Source organism: Magallana gigas, chromosome 6, assembly GCF_963853765.1.
Source record: "Magallana gigas chromosome 6, xbMagGiga1.1, whole genome shotgun sequence".
Taxonomy (NCBI): domain Eukaryota; kingdom Metazoa; phylum Mollusca; class Bivalvia; order Ostreida; family Ostreidae; genus Magallana; species Magallana gigas.
In genome coordinates this window covers 29,942,883-29,961,051 of record NC_088858.1, presented here as the reverse complement: position 1 = coordinate 29,961,051, position 18,169 = coordinate 29,942,883, and the positions used below count along the sequence as shown (strand labels likewise).

General features: G+C 32.6%; 1 protein-coding gene across 1 annotated transcript; it reads right to left on the bottom strand.

The window, feature by feature from the left end:
* Positions 1-402: 402 nt before the first annotated feature.
* LOC105327202 (TNF receptor-associated factor 3) lies at positions 403-15,189 on the bottom strand. Its single transcript, XM_066087476.1, has 9 exons — positions 14,907-15,189; positions 3,619-4,281; positions 3,412-3,516; positions 3,116-3,274; positions 2,907-2,987; positions 2,722-2,796; positions 2,503-2,622; positions 1,877-2,192; positions 403-1,458 (listed from the first exon to the last, which is right to left on the bottom strand). The coding sequence occupies exons 2-9, from the start codon at positions 3,865-3,867 to the stop codon at positions 890-892; spliced, it is 1,674 nt and encodes a 557-aa protein (XP_065943548.1). The 5' UTR covers positions 3,868-4,281; positions 14,907-15,189; the 3' UTR covers positions 403-889.
* Between the last annotated feature and the right edge of the window lie 2,980 nt (positions 15,190-18,169).

The window sequence follows — 18,169 nt, the reverse complement described above, 5'->3', positions numbered from 1 at the left end:
CTTATTTTAAAAGCTCTTTCTTAAACTTTGATTTTGGGGGCAAAAAATGCATAAAACCGCACTTAGTCCTTTGTAACTATTCAATTTTTGAAAAATATCGAAGGTAAATCTTATTTAGTAAACCATTTAAAATCCCACTATGATTTTAGTAATCAAACATATAATTCATTAGATATGAAATATCATGATAGATAGGGATGGAGTACCTTATATACTAATGCCATTCCTTCTGATAGGATATACAATGAACAAATAACTCATTCCAGGATTTAGAAGGATAAGGGTGGACAATAAAGAAGAAAAGAAAACACTTTGTTGGTATTTAGTCTTTATCAAATTTAAAACGCCCTTTCCACTTCAAGTCAGAAAACTGAAAGAAAAAAAATTATAAATATGTACAAGCTAGAAAGCATATTTCAATTCATATTTACATCAATTTTTACAGCATTTTACAGTATTTGAAAAATGTTGAAGGGTCATTTAGATTGTTAGGAGTTAAACAAACCTTAAACACTTTTATTGCAATATCCATGGTAATATAAGAAGACTTCTCCATCAACTAATTTTTTTTGGACAGAGTTATGAAACTGGTAAATCAACTCTCCATTTTGAGATAAATACAATGTATATAGGCCTAACTCTTATGTAAAGGGTATGATTATGGTCATCTTTTTGACAAATCCTTAATGTCGGAGGTAAGCTCTGTAAAGATATAAATAATATTTTGGGGTAATATTTAAAGAAAAATTATGTACATATACATGTAATAAATGTCAACAAATTTTAGAAAAGTGTACAGCTAGTGTACACACAAGACACAATACATTGTACTGTATCCCTGAAAGAAAAAAAACCACTGATGCTTTTTTAGAGCTCTCTAATACTCGATCTAGGGAACTGGTATGTTAGTTGAGTCTACTTTGACCTTAATGAATATTGTGTCATCATTCAGATATGTCTTGGTTTCTAGCACACTGTGAGAAATAAACAGGGGGCATCCAGTTGCCACATTCATCTCCGTTGTGGGCCGTTTAAAACTGCTGCTTGTGGTGTCCGGCTGAAACGTGTCACAAACATGTCTCCTGAAAGTTTCCTGGTCCAAGAGCATCAGCGACACCTTCTGTTGGAAGGGCCAGGGAAGGAGAGCATCGTACTCACCCCTCATCACCACAAAGAACAGAGACAAGTGAGTCCCTTTACCCATACCGTCACCGTTCAAGTAAACTCTGGCGCACATTTTGTAGCCCGTGCGACTGGTGTAAAATGGCTGGCTGTACAGCGAGAGTGTTCTTCCACTCTTGGCTTCTTGTTTTCTCCTGTAATAGTCTCTGATCTTCCACATTAAAATGCCATCGTAACTGGCAGTCTCCAGCACTTGGAATCTCAGGTCTAGTTCTGCAAGTCTGATGTCTTGTATAGCCATCTGCTTCTCGTTTGTCTTCAGCTGATTCTTCACATCTAAAATACATTTCATGTGATATTTACAACAGGTGGCACAATAGACTCTCAAATGTACAATGCATGTATAATGCATAGGAAGGGGTACATATCATCACAAATACCAGGTAAGTTTCTAAATACTTTAGGTGTAGGTATGTTTCTAGGTATGTTTCTACATACTTTTGGTGTAGGTATGTTTTTAGCTATGTTTCTACATACTTTTGGTGTAGGTATGTTTTTACATACTTGAGATGTAGGTAATTTTCTACATGTACATACTTTGGATGTTCCTATGTTTCTATATGCTTTAGATGTTATTTAGGTATGTTTCTACATGCTTTAGATGTAGGTATGTTTCTACATACTTTAGATGTAGGTATATTTCTACATACCGGCACTTTAGGTGTTATATGTTTTTACATATTTTAGGTCTTACCTTGAGGTACTAATGCCTGAGAACGTCCACCTTGTGGTCCTGCTCTCTCCAACTGAGTTATTTGCTCCTGGCTAACTTTAATGTCATCCTTTAGTGAACTTATTGCTTGTTCCTGTTTTTCCAATACTTCCCGCTTAGGCTGGTGTTCAACCATTCGTTCCAAGTTTATCAATCTTTCGGTCAATGTTACTAATTTCTTTTTCATGTCTTTTGTGACAGATTTTACTAAAGGCGTAATTTCTTCTTTTAACCTTTGATTGTCTTGATGCAGTTGTTGTATAGTTAATTTCAATTCTTCTATTTCTATTTTGCTTTCCTAAAATATTATTTTACGTGTTGTCAATACATGTTTCCATACTCAGAGACCAACAATGTTATTGTTTGAAGATAATGGTTGATGCACCAAACAAAATCTTGACCATGTTGACACAGGTTTATACTCTTTTCATAAAGTTGTCCATTATAACTTGGCTGGCAAAGCCATAATCTTATAAAATGCCTGGATATCATCCAGTGGATAACATGATTAAATTTCACTTTATTTCAATTCATTTATAACACATATAAGAACAGAAAACGTTACAGGATGATACTTTGAGAACCCTACTTTGAAAATACCCAATTACCTCAATTTTTGTATGTAATGCTTTGTTTTCGTCGCTTGTTTGTCCAGAGAAGGACAGTGCCAGCATCAAATGCTGATCTGTCGCCTTCACCTGATGCTTCTCCACTTCTGTAATCACTCCCTAAAACAGATGCATCAGTGTAATTTGCAGGTTTCTTCTACACACTCATGTTTAAATCAAGCCTCACTTACAATCACTGTTAAATATATCAGTACTTACGAAGAATTCACATCCTATACTTCTGTATCCACAAGGAATTGATCTTTTGGGACAGGAATGAAGATGACTTTCCATCTATGAAACATTTTTTCAAATAAATTGCATTAAGGTCAAAGGAGAAGTGAAAACTGAGAATGGTGCATATTTCATCTGCATGTTTATCTATAGTTTTATCACACTTTTACCTCATTTCTGGGTAGTGTTACGTTTTCACAGCCATTAGGACAGTTCAGCGGATACTCTGTACAATCATGATCAAGATGACTCTATGTAAAGAAGTCAACATATATATACATGTACGGTACATCAATAATTAGGATTTCCCTTATCACTACTTACACATACTTCAAATTGTTCAAACAGTTAACTATATATATATATATATATATTTTACCTGCATCTGACAGTGAGGAATGTTTTGGGAGCAATGATCACATACAACCACACGGAAGCTGCATTCCGTTTCTTTATGATTCGCCAGATTATTTAGAGGGGTCTTTTCTTGACATTCATTACACTCCACTGGTCTATATTCACATTCTTCAATATGTTTCTACACGATGGAAAAATCAGATATTAACATTTTCTGCATTTAAAGTTCCCTATTTTATATTTTCTACATGAATATATAGTGTAAAACTGAAAATATAAAGTTCCTTTATTTTTGTCTGCTTTGAAGTTTCTACAAACCTTGAGATTTTTCCACAAGGGAGTCTCCTTACATCCATCTTTGCTGTACTCACAAAAAACTGGAAGTGACATCACTTCACGTCTTGTACACATATCCTTATGTATCTGAAGTTAAATTATTAAATTATAGACAGTGTTGCACAATAATATTTCTATATTTGAATGTAACCCAATTTTTGATAAGTTTACAAATAATAATTTATTCACCTGATTTTTTGGAAATGGCTCTTCACAATACTCATCATCTTTAACAGGACAGGTTGCATTATCACTTTCTCCAAAAAGCGGATCAATGCAGGGTTCACATATCTGATGTCCACACGGCAGCTGCATGGCGTTCCTTAACACGAGCTTACACACAGGACAAACATATTTATCCGCCAGTTTATGAACAAACTGCGGCAACTCTGCAGTTAAAAGATTGGCACCAAGAGAGACGAGAGAATTCTCCATCATCAATCGACTTTGTAATTGAATGAATATGTTCTGCAATGTTTTCCCTTCCAACGTAAAGAGGTATTGATTGGAGTAAAATCCTTGTATTCGCAGTTCTTCCGATGCTTACGCTTGTAATCCACAGAAGTCTTTAATATCCAAAAAAAGGAATTGTATAAAAGGAAATTCTTATATTTGCAATTTTTCTTCCTAACACAATGTGGTTTATGTATCACAGTTTTCAAAAAAAGTGTATATTTAACGATTTGATGCTTGAAATATCGATATAATATATAGATATTAATATCGATATTCAAAGGAATATCCGTCAACTCTTCAGTCAAAAGAAGTACCGATATATTCCATGTCTGAGTACCAATAAGCACAAAATTTAATGATCTTCTGGATTTAATTGCCATAAACCCCTTTTTCTGCCTGAAATTAAAAAGATATATTTAAAATTACTGTAAACTACATTTTCTATAAATATTTACAGTAACGAATAACATTAATTTGACTTCAGTACATGTAATACACTCATACAGCAATTCAAACATAGCAATCAATAATGTTGAATGGCATGATTCCTACAAAACATTCTTGTACTAATCTCAGGATCATCCTTCAAAATTATCTTTAATTAATAAATAAAATTGCAGATAAATTTAAAAAAAAAAAAAAATCTTGCAGATATAGCTTGAAACCAAAAGAATAGCAATACAATAAACAAGGAGAACTTCAAGAGAATATAAATCATTACGCTAACTGAGACAGATCTATGGTGTTCAAGGACAAGACTCACACAGTGACCATGAAATTTATTTTTAATCTTATATCAGTATAAGTTTTGATATAGATAATTTTATTGAAGTTGAGTGTGTATGTGTGGAAAAGGGTGGGGGTGGGGTGGGGGGCTGATTCATTAAACACTAATACATGTATATGCATCAGATCCCCTAAATGTGAACAAGTTGTGCTGCAATCTAATTAAAATTAGACGTTCTGAATCCGCTACCGCTTCTCAAACCTGACCCTGCATGGGATGTTGTTAGATGTTTGAGAAGCGGTAGCGGATTCAGAACGTCTAATTTTAATTAGATTGGTTGTGCTGTGAACATTATTTTCTAGAAATACTAAGTAATATTTAACACAAGAATTTCCTGATTTCATTATTTTCAATTACACCAATTCAAGTCAGTCATGCGAATCCATTGTATTATCTTGACTAAAAATAAATGTTGAGCCATGCAATCCTGATGTAATCCATTTACTATAACTCAGACCACCATTCAATTAACTATTCACGACCAAGCAAAGTTTCATTCAACTTCAAGTTATAGCCTGGTCAGTGAGCATTTCCTCAGCTAGGAACATTAGTGAGCAATATTCAGTACATGTATATATAATAAATATAAGTGTATCATATATTTTTAATTTGTTAAGGTACAAATCTGAAAGGTAGTTTAATAATTGAATCAATCACACAAAAACTTGTGAGTGTGAGGGAGGAGTACCAATTTGATAGGTAATAAGCTTAAATACGTGTACTTGTACCTTTATGGTCTTTCTCAGTATTCTAGAATTAAAAGATGACAAAAATTATGTAGAAAACAACAAATGAGTGATAGCCAAATATTTTTATGATAAAAAGAAATTTAGAAAACATATTGACATTTATGGTGTCAATATATTTTAAAATATTAACAAACTTGTTAAATTCACATTGTGAAAAAGGGTCTGCAGGAATTTAACTTTGCAATTAAATGACATGAAAGCATTGAGATACTGTAACAGTGTTGAAAAGTTGTGCATTTGGTAAAAGTGGTCAGATTTATCCATTGTACAGGTACACGTAGAGGGATGTATGGTCGTTGCGACTTTTTTACTTTATCAATCTTCTTGAGAGTTGAGAAGAATGTTCCAAATTTTAAAACTAAGTATTTGAATTTTTCTTTATTAAATGACAATTTATAACTTTATATATACATGTACCAAATAAGTAATATTTACAAGTTATTGGGACCAGTAGATCAGATGGGTAATTTTTTTACCATCCAGACTCCATTATAATTTTGGACTTTTGTAATTTTAATTTTTATCATTTATTAACAACAATGGTAGACAACAGATTGATTTATTCTGGACATGAATACATAATAAGGATATTCATGGAATCAATTATCAGATAAAATATTTTGTAAGAGCAACAAAGACAGACAAGCTTTAATTTGTGGGGAAGCGTTTGTTCAAATTATGACCTCCTGGGGTCACTTTGGGGGTCAGTTTTGTTTTTTCTTATTTTTTTTACCATAGGAATATTTAAAGAAAGGGTCTTCAAAAAATTTTCTAAAGAAATAAAGGGCAGAAAAGCTGCAACTTCTTGTGGAAGCAACCTCAAGTAGTGTAGATTCAAGTTTAGATTAGGATTCCTGGGTGTTGGATGGGGCCACAATGAGTGGAGGTGTTAAATTTTTACAACATAGAATATATTATAGAGAAAATTGTTAAAATTTGTTCTCAAAAGCATTTTTTACAAATTGGCCAGAAAAGCAGTAAATTTTATGGATCGAAGCATCCTCAAGTCGTTTATATTCAAGTTTATTCAAATCACAATTGCGAAGGGTAGGATGGAGCCACAATGGTTGGGGGGTGGGGGTATAAAATTTTCACATATGAGACAAATCTTTAAATATCTTTCTCAAAAATCATTTGGCTAGAAAATGTAGATTCAAATTTGTTCAAATCAAGATCCCCGGAGGTAAAAGGGTGAGACCACAATCTGGCAGGGGGAGGGCAATTTTCAATATGTTCCATCAGTGCTTACCACCTATTCAAGATAATGTATATTGTTATAGTCACAAAAATATAGGTCATTTTTCGATTGACAATTTTTCACTAATGAATACTGCCTATATAATTACAATAATTATAAATGTATTACTTTCATTATCATTGTTCATAACTAAGTTATAATTGTGCACATACACAATCTCTTTCAATTATTCATTGTGTACGTGTGTGTTTTTTGGTTGTGCAACACCTGCACCAAAGGACTATGTGCGGTATGGTCAAATATCTGCCCCCGATTTCAACCAATTTTTAAATAGTATCGTATAACAAGAGGCCCATGGGCCACATCGCTCACCTGAACAGCAGTTCCTTTCGTAGCATATGCTTTTTCTATTTTAAACATTGAACCCCTTTCTCGGGACCCAGTTATGGTCCGAGGTTTATGGTTGGCTTGAACAACACAAATAGTAACATAGGAATGAAAATGTGAAGCACTGCGGTGGGACCGCACGTACACAACCTGAAAAACTGAACATAGCAGAGTTCCACTTCAAGAGGAATAACTCTCAGACTGTACAGAACACAAGAAAGATAACTCTTGGTTCCACTACATTAGAGTTTACACAATTTGAGGATCCTTGCATAGTAATCTCACAAACTGTAGCATTATAGTTCTCGAGAAAAACTTTTTAAAAACATTTTCAATATATCTTTCTATGTTAAACTTTGAACCCCTCTTGGGGCCACAGTATTAGTCCAGTGCTAAAGTTTTAATTATTTGGAATCTACATTATTTAAGGATGCTTGCCTAGTTATCTCACAAGCTGAAGCATTATAGTTCCCTAGAAAAAGATTTTTCAACATTTTCCCTCTATATTTCTATGCTAAACTTTGAACACCTCTTGGGGCCCCAGTATTAGATTGAGATCACGGCTTTTATAATTTCGAATCTACACTATTTGAGGGTGCTGACGTAGTTATCTGACAAATTGATGCATTGTAGTTCTCGAAAAGAAGATTTTTAAACATTTTCCATATATACCGGTACTTCTACATTTAACTTTAAACCCATCTTGGGTCTCTAGTATTAGTCCAGGGGTCACTATTTTAAAACTGTCGAACCTTCATTATCCAAGGTTGTATGCATGATAGTAATCTCACAAATTGAAGCATTGTAGTTCTCGAGAAGAAGATTTTTTAACATGTTACCTTTATATTTCTTTAATAAATTTTGACCCCATCTTGGGGCCCCAGTATTGGTCCGGGGGTCACGATTTTACCAATTAGGAATCTACATAATCGAAGGATGCATGCATAGAAATTCCACAAACTAAAACATTGTAGTTCTTGAGAAGAAAATTTTTAAACTTTTCCTTTATGTTTTTTAAAATGTTTAAATTTTGAACCCCTCTTGGTGTCCGGGAGTTACAATTTTTTGAATCTACATTATTTAAGGATGTACATGTATGCATAGTAATATCCCAAACAGTTGCACTATAGTTCTTGAGAAGAAGATTTTAAAACATTTTCCTACATATGTTAAAATCTAAACCCCTACTGGGGCCCCACTTTTTGTTCGGGGGTCACGATTTTTACAATCTTCACTATGTATACAACCTTTTGTGTATGTATTGGCATTTTTGGTGAAGTGGTTCTTGAGAAGAAAATTTTTAAACATTTTTCATATATAGTTCTATGTTAAACTTTGAACCCCGCCTGGGGCCCCAGTCTTGGTCCGAGGGTCACGATTTCTACAATTTAGAATCTTCATTATACATACAAGCTTTTGTGTAAATATTGGCATTTCTGGTGCAGTGGTTCTTGAGAAGAAGATTTTTTAAACATTTTCCTAAGGTATTTCTATGTTAAACTTTGAACCCCGCCTGGGGCCCCAGTCTTGGTCCGAGGGTCACGATTTTTACAATTTAAAATCTTCACTAAATATACAAGCTTTTGTGTAAATATTGGCATTTCTGGTGCAGTGGTTCTTGAGAAGAAGATTTTTAAACATTTTCCTATGTATTTCTATGTTAAACTTTGAACCCCGCCTGGGGCCCCAGTTTTGGTCCGAGGGTCACCATTTTTACAATTTAGAATCTTCACTATGTATACAAGCTTTTGTGTAAATATTGGCATTTCTGGTGCAGTGGTTCTTGAGAAGAAGATTTTTAAACATTTTCCTATGTATTTCTATGTTAAACTTTGAACCCCGCCTGGGGCCCCAGTTTTGGTCCGAGGGTCACCATTTTTACAATTTAGAATCTTCACTATGTATACAAGCTTTTGTGTAAATATTGGCATTTCTGGTGCAGTGGTTCTTGAGAAGAAGATTTTAAAAAAAATTTCCTATGTATTTCTATGTTAAATTTTGAACCCCGCCTGGGGCCCCAGTTTTGGTCCGAGGGTCACGATTTTTACAATTTAGAATCTTCACTATATATACAAGTTTTTGTGTAAATATTGGCATTTCTGGTGCAGCGGTTCTTGAGAAGAACATTTTTTAAACATTTTCCATATGTTGTTCTATGTTAAACTTTGAACCCCGCCTGGGGCCCCAGTTTTGGTCCGAGGGTCACCATTTTTACAATTTAGAATCTTCACTATATATAAAAGCTTTTGTGTAAATATTGGCATTTCTGGTGCAGTGGTTCTTGAGAAGAAGATTTTTTAAACATTTTCCTATGTATTTCTATGTTAAACTTTGAACCCCGCCTGGGGCCCCAGTTTTGGTCCGAGGGTCACGATTTTTACAATTTAGAATCTTCACTATATATACAAGCTTTTGTGTAAATATTGGCATTTCTGGTGCCGTGGTTCTTGAGAAGAAGATTTTTTAAACATTTTCCTATGTATTTCTATGTTAAACTTTGAACCCCGCCTGGGGCCCCAGTTTTGGTCCGAGGGTCACGATTTTTACAATTTAGAATCTTCACTATATATACAAGCTTTTGTGTAAATATTGGCATTTCTGGTGCCGTGGTTCTTGAGGAGAAGATTTTTAAAGACATGCACCCTAAACTTACTATTTCGCAATTATCTCCCTTTTGAAAAGGGCTGTGCCCTTTATTTTAACAATTTATAACCCCCTTTCCATAAGGATGCTTTGTACCAAATTTGGTTAAATTTGGCCTAGTGGTTTTTGAGAAGAAGTTGAAAATGTGAAAAGTTTACAGACGGACGGACAGACGGACGGACGGACGGACGACGGACAACGGGTGATCAGAAAAGCTCACTTGAACCTTCGGTTCAGGTGAGCTAAAAATGAAATCTTCACAAATCATTGTAAAGAGGATGCCTATACCTTTAACAATGATTTTAGTCATCATTGCTCACTCCCTGTTTATCTATGACGTCACCTAAATGACATAATTCCCGCAAATTTGCAAACAAATGAAGATATTCTCATTTTTGCTCTATATTTTGCATTCGGAAGTATAGAGCGCAGGTCTGCTCAAGTGCGATTTTAACATATGTTTTTCTTCAGAAAGTTATACATATTATACTAAAAAATGGTACTTGAGCAAGCCTGCGCTCGATGTTTCCCAGTCGAATAACCATCGGAAAACACCCATATTTTGCTACAAAACATCAATTTATCAAAATAATGCAATATTCATGACGTCATTTCTACATTATGACGTCACTGTGGTGATAACCTTTTACACCTTTATTTCCAATATGATTTTAACTATCTTTCACCTTATTTTAAAGCTCTTTCTAAAACTTTGATTTTGGGGGGCAAAAATTGCATAAAACCACACTTAGTCCTTTCTGATCGCACTCATGTAGACTCTGTTTAACGATGTTTGCACTCTTTGCTAGTGACACAAAACCAGTAGCAGTATTTGCAATGGACATAGACACTAGTTTCTTAACAAGTTCAGTGATTTTAAGCTAAAGATTGGTTAAGCACATTTAATTTAAAAGTTGAATATCTTGGATTTGGGATATCCCACATCTATTCTTGTTACATAGGGAATAAATCTATTAATAATCTCAAAAACAAATGTTAATATAATCATTCAAGCATCTTGACATTTGTTGATTTCTTAATTCTTTAGACTGTGGCCCTGGACAATTCTTGGGCAACACAGGGGATGAAAACTTTGATGTAGGTTTATATTTATGTGAAAAGTTGTTTAAAATCTTAAGACTTGAGAACTGAAGTGCTCAATATACAACTATGAAATCACTCAGTTAAATAGAATGCTGAAGAAATCGTACCCATGCAGGAGAAAACGTACCCAATTCATAGGCTACGTTTTCTCAAATGAACTGAAAGTATATCTCGTTTTTTGTTTTTTCTAAGTACATGTATACATTCTTCTGTGCTGGGCACAACCATTTATTGTAATTAGACCTTAACTGTAATACACCATGCATTATTTTTCTTTATGTTATAATATGTACTATGTGCATATAGTTTGTAGATTAAAGAAATAAATTATGTGTCACTTAGTTGAAGTTTTTTTTTTCATGGCTGAAATGGCTAGATATATTATTGGTAAATATGACAACTTTCTAGGAAAATATTTTTGTTACAAATATAATTTTATAATCAATTTCTTAAAAGTGACTTGAAATTAAGCAAAAATGTTTAAAATTTTATTTCTCCATATAAGAATAATAAGACTACTATGTAGGCAAATATAGAAAATAAGACTATACAATGTTGTACTTTGTTTGTATTCTATACTTCACATTAAAATTGACAAATAAAGTTTATTTATTCTATACTTGGTATTAAATACAGAATTTTTGCACTCCTGATATGAACAGTCACTCTTAAAGTCTTTATCACACCCTTTATTACACCTTTCCGGAACACCTTTGTACTTTTTATTCTGATTACCTCGGACCTTATTCTTTTTTTTCTGTGCATATCTGATTTCAACACTATGATGTCATGATCTAAACATTTTTTGTACAGATGTCACGATACATTTAAACATCAAAATTAGTGGTTTGAAGATGGTGATAAAATGCTTGCAAAGTTTCATCAACGTGAAAATTAAAAATTAATTTTCTAAATTCAAATATATAATAAAAACAACAATGCATGTCAAAATCTGTATCACATCCCATATATCAACCCAGTGGTTCTTGAGAAGAAGATTTTTTAAACATTTTCCTATGTATTTCTATGTTAAACTTTGAACCCCGCCTGGGGCCCCAGTTTTGGTCCGAGGGTCACGATTTTTACAATTTAGAATCTTCACTATATATACAAGCTTTTGTGTAAATATTGGCATTTCTGGTGCCGTGGTTCTTGAGGAGAAGATTTTTAAAGACATGCACCCTAAACTTACTATTTCGCAATTATCTCCCTTTTGAAAAGGGCTGTGCCCTTTATTTTAACAATTTATAACCCCCTTTCCATAAGGATGCTTTGTACCAAATTTGGTTAAATTTGGCCTAGTGGTTTTTGAGAAGAAGTTGAAAATGTGAAAAGTTTACAGACGGACGGACAGACGGACGGACGGACGGACGACGGACAACGGGTGATCAGAAAAGCTCACTTGAACCTTCGGTTCAGGTGAGCTAAAAATGAAATCTTCACAAATCATTGTAAAGAGGATGCCTATACCTTTAACAATGATTTTAGTCATCATTGCTCACTCCCTGTTTATCTATGACGTCACCTAAATGACATAATTCCCGCAAATTTGCAAACAAATGAAGATATTCTCATTTTTGCTCTATATTTTGCATTCGGAAGTATAGAGCGCAGGTCTGCTCAAGTGCGATTTTAACATATGTTTTTCTTCAGAAAGTTATACATATTATACTAAAAAATGGTACTTGAGCAAGCCTGCGCTCGATGTTTCCCAGTCGAATAACCATCGGAAAACACCCATATTTTGCTACAAAACATCAATTTATCAAAATAATGCAATATTCATGACGTCATTTCTACATTATGACGTCACTGTGGTGATAACCTTTTACACCTTTATTTCCAATATGATTTTAACTATCTTTCACCTTATTTTAAAGCTCTTTCTAAAACTTTGATTTTGGGGGGCAAAAATTGCATAAAACCACACTTAGTCCTTTCTGATCGCACTCATGTAGACTCTGTTTAACGATGTTTGCACTCTTTGCTAGTGACACAAAACCAGTAGCAGTATTTGCAATGGACATAGACACTAGTTTCTTAACAAGTTCAGTGATTTTAAGCTAAAGATTGGTTAAGCACATTTAATTTAAAAGTTGAATATCTTGGATTTGGGATATCCCACATCTATTCTTGTTACATAGGGAATAAATCTATTAATAATCTCAAAAACAAATGTTAATATAATCATTCAAGCATCTTGACATTTGTTGATTTCTTAATTCTTTAGACTGTGGCCCTGGACAATTCTTGGGCAACACAGGGGATGAAAACTTTGATGTAGGTTTATATTTATGTGAAAAGTTGTTTAAAATCTTAAGACTTGAGAACTGAAGTGCTCAATATACAACTATGAAATCACTCAGTTAAATAGAATGCTGAAGAAATCGTACCCATGCAGGAGAAAACGTACCCAATTCATAGGCTACGTTTTCTCAAATGAACTGAAAGTATATCTCGTTTTTTGTTTTTTCTAAGTACATGTATACATTCTTCTGTGCTGGGCACAACCATTTATTGTAATTAGACCTTAACTGTAATACACCATGCATTATTTTTCTTTATGTTATAATATGTACTATGTGCATATAGTTTGTAGATTAAAGAAATAAATTATGTGTCACTTAGTTGAAGTTTTTTTTTTCATGGCTGAAATGGCTAGATATATTATTGGTAAATATGACAACTTTCTAGGAAAATATTTTTGTTACAAATATAATTTTATAATCAATTTCTTAAAAGTGACTTGAAATTAAGCAAAAATGTTTAAAATTTTATTTCTCCATATAAGAATAATAAGACTACTATGTAGGCAAATATAGAAAATAAGACTATACAATGTTGTACTTTGTTTGTATTCTATACTTCACATTAAAATTGACAAATAAAGTTTATTTATTCTATACTTGGTATTAAATACAGAATTTTTGCACTCCTGATATGAACAGTCACTCTTAAAGTCTTTATCACACCCTTTATTACACCTTTCCGGAACACCTTTGTACTTTTTATTCTGATTACCTCGGACCTTATTCTTTTTTTTCTGTGCATATCTGATTTCAACACTATGATGTCATGATCTAAACATTTTTTGTACAGATGTCACGATACATTTAAACATCAAAATTAGTGGTTTGAAGATGGTGATAAAATGCTTGCAAAGTTTCATCAACGTGAAAATTAAAAATTAATTTTCTAAATTCAAATATATAATAAAAACAACAATGCATGTCAAAATCTGTATCACATCCCATATATCAACCCTCTGGCCTTCGGATATTGGAGTCTCGGGTTGATATGGGATGTGATACAGATTTTGCCATGCATTATTCTCTACATATTCCTCTATTTATAAAGTTATGCATTAAAAATAGTATTTAAAACAAGAAAACATTCTGTAATGATTTTTATGGGGTATGTTTTCTCTCAAAGAAAACGTACCTATCTCTTGGAGAAAACGTATCCTAGAAATTGGGAACATTTTCTCCTGATACAGTTTCATATGTATATAGGCACTTGATATTTAACATAAGAATATAAGGAAGAAAATTTTTAATTGTTTTTTAAACAAGGTTTATTTTACTGCTTTGTCATTATATTTATGTATGACTCTTTACAACTAATTTTATTTTGACTATTGCTGCTCAAAGGCATGAGTGATGTGGCCCATGGGCCTCTTGTCTTGTTTAGATTTCATTTGGGTTTTTTTTGGTTTATTTTTGGAAATTCCCGTTCTATTAATAGTGTTCAATCAGAACATAGACCCGGATAGAATATTTTAACTATATATCTCATCAAACTAATAAATATTTTTTTAAAAATCACAGGTACAATGAAATTATCTGCAGGTCTACACACCTGCAGCTACAATGAAATGTAACAACGTAATGAAAAATAACATATATGATCACAGGGGCTCGTCACGAAGTTTTTCTATCTACCACCTCTATACAATAAAATGTATTTTAATATAATGTAATGTAAAGATGTGGTAGATATAAAAGGTTGAAAAACTTCGTGACGAGCCCTTGTGATATGAATTCAACTCTGTGCTTCCATACCACACCACTTATACCAATGATAAGTCGTAGTAAATTTGTTTGTTAGTGAAGGAATGTAGAGAAAATCTTAATGTTATAATATGAATTCTTACCATTTTAAAGTATGAAAAGTTACAGCAGATTAACACAATAGCAGCCATGAACCAGTTTTGAATTAGCAGGTCGACGCTTCTTCTCAATGGTCGGAAACTCTCTATATGCGGTATCGGGTTGGTTTGCCCTATCTAACCTATTCGTCCGTTCGCCCTAGGTCCCTCGCTCTAATTATCGTTTAAAGATAAACGAACAGCCAATCTCTCTAGGCTAACCCTAACAAGGAAAAAAGAACAAATTTGAACAACCGGAACGTCTCGGGAATATGCAGGACAACTCGTCCCCTAAACAACTTGCCACCACATGCACTTACAAAGTGCGCGTGGAAAATTTGATATGTCAATATTTTGAATGAAGTAACCATTTTATGTCATAGATTGCAAAACTCTTTATTTTTTAACCTTACGTCATTTAAACAAACTCTAGCTTACGAAGTTTCAAGAAAATTCGAAAATCGACCACCTGGTTCTTTTTAGGGACCATCTCAAAATAGGCACATTTACTATAGGAATATATAGGAAACTGTCATTTTCCGCGCTTCGAAGCAGATTTTAAAATTACTACAATAGCTTTTTTCCCTCAAATTGTTATATGTGATTAGTAATATCATTTCCTACCTTACGTGTAAAAAATACGAAATTCTACCGTCTGGTTTTTAGTGGAGGCCATCTCAAAATATTAAAATGCACCAAATTGAGCTTTATATTTATAGAGCATTACGAATGAAGATTGGTATAATGGATTCATTAAAAAAATAAGGGCAATATCCTCGAGGCCAGGATAACATCATTCTGTGTCATGACAAAATTTCTACGGCGTGCAATTTTGACCTTTTCTTTATAGTCTGTCCCAAGTTTTCGCTTCCATCACTTTTTGACTATTCGTCTATATAAAGTTATATAGTGAGAATATACTACTGAATATAAAACAATATATTTTACAAACACATTGAACAAGTTTGCCTAGTTTCTTACGAGTTATTTTGTCAAAGAAATGGTAATTCGATACTTTACATTATTTGTTTACAATTATAAGACTCTAGCTTTGTTTACATAACAATAAATTCTTACCCCTGTATCTCTTTTATAACTTAAATTATAACATTCAAATTTTGGCCAATCATTCAAAATGTGCAAGTAAACCATTTTATATCTTAAAAAAAAAATAAAAAAATAAAACTTTGATCTAAAATCGTGTCCAAGTCCCCTTAAATAAAAAAAAAAACAAGTTTTTTGAGAAACTATATTTTCGTGCGGAAGGGTTTTTTAGACGAATTTGACAGACACAAGCAAATTTATGAATTTTCTTTTCAATATACTTTTCTTTTCATCATACTGTATTCATTATTCACATTTTTTAAAATATTTGATAGGTTTGTAACACATTCTATTGGTTCTTTGTGATATGTAAAAAATCAAATCTGGAGAGAGTGATAGACGTCTAGCATAAAAACTTGCAAATAAATAAAATGGCTGATTTTTTAAAGCTAATCAAATTTTTCGAGAATTTTACCTTTGAATTCCCATATCTTAAATTCGACATCACTGACCCCCATGTTTTACTATGCCAAAAAAAAAAAAAAAATACTGGATACATATCTAAGCAAACTAGTTGGAAAAATCTTATATAATTCTTGATATTCAAAAAGTTTTTATTCCAAATCACATTGTAACTATTAAAAAAATTTGTCCACACTGTATTTTAAATGGAAAAAGGTCACAAAAAAGTTTGATATGCAGCTTCGTACATAATATTTTCTTAATCCCTCTATTCGGTATTACCATATTGGGATTGTGCATAATTAAAAACCATAGTTAAAGAAATAAGTTTGCTTAATCAAAAATACTGACAACAAATCCTAATCAGGCTGAAATAGCATTTTAGGTGCAAAAAGGTTAAATCAATTAGGCTATAACTAAGAGGGATGAATACTGAACCCCATTATCTTTGTATTTTTAAAGTATGTTTTGTCTACAGATTTCAAAGATATACTTCTCAAGAAATTCTTGATACAAGAACATTGAAGAGTGTGATACCTTAAATAGCTAAAGCTTGGTTGATATAACAAAAACACGAAAGCCCATTGAGCTCATTTTCGTAAGTAAAAAAAATATTCGAATAAACGCGAAACTTTAGCGAATAAACGCGTATTTTTCGCGATATAACGCGAAAATTTCGCAAATAAACGCGTTACTTTCGCGAATTAACGCAAAACTTTCGCTTATACACGCGTAACTTTCGCGAATAAACGCGTAACTTTCGCGATATAACGCGAAACTTTCGCGATATAACGCGAAACTTTTGCGAACAAACGCAAATGTTAATATAAATATTGACATTTTATACAATAACCTTTATGAAGAACGATGACTGAAATAAACACAGTTTATTTTTAAATAAAACAATTTTTTTTATATAAATATATATTCATGAATAAATCTGATAAACTTCATACACGTTAATATAAATCAAACATGGGAAATCTTTAAATCTTAGTGCTAATTTTCAAACGACATAATGCATCGCGCATTTTTACATATTCTCATCAGCGCTGTATTATAGAAAATGAGGCATTAACATTTGCATGATAACAATTTTATTTCAAATTAAAAGTTTTAATAAATATTATTGTAAGATTGAAAGGATATCATTGTTCAAAACGTTTTATATGTTATATCGCCGCAACATAAGTTAACGTCTAGTTTGACGGCTTTACATCAGACAAATAAGTCAAGCTGTGAATTGGAATAACTTTAATCTATACATTATTTAAGGTATTGTTCAAATTTAGATAACATAAAATCATCCTCTACTTATAATCACACATGTCCTTTGACAATCAGTACTAAGATTTTAAAGATTTCTCACGTTTGAATTTATATTAATTGTACATAAAAATGACAATAAAACAATGCCCGAATACATTATTCGAATACAGGGTCGGCAAACAAATGAAAAATGATGCTCTACCTCCATATCTACTTTCAGCATCTAACAGTGATATGAAGTTTTATCAGATTAACTAATATCTACATATAAAAATAAATAATTTTGTTTTCATAAATCAACGTAAAACAGATAATATAATTCACATGTATAACTGAATAATAAGTATTTATTTAAAAATAAAATGTATTTGTTTTCAGTCATTGTACTTCATAAGAGTTTCTTGTATGAATTGACAGTATTTATATTGAAGTTTCGCGTTAATTCGCAAAAATTGCGCGTTATATCGCATCGCGAACGTTACGCATTTATTCGC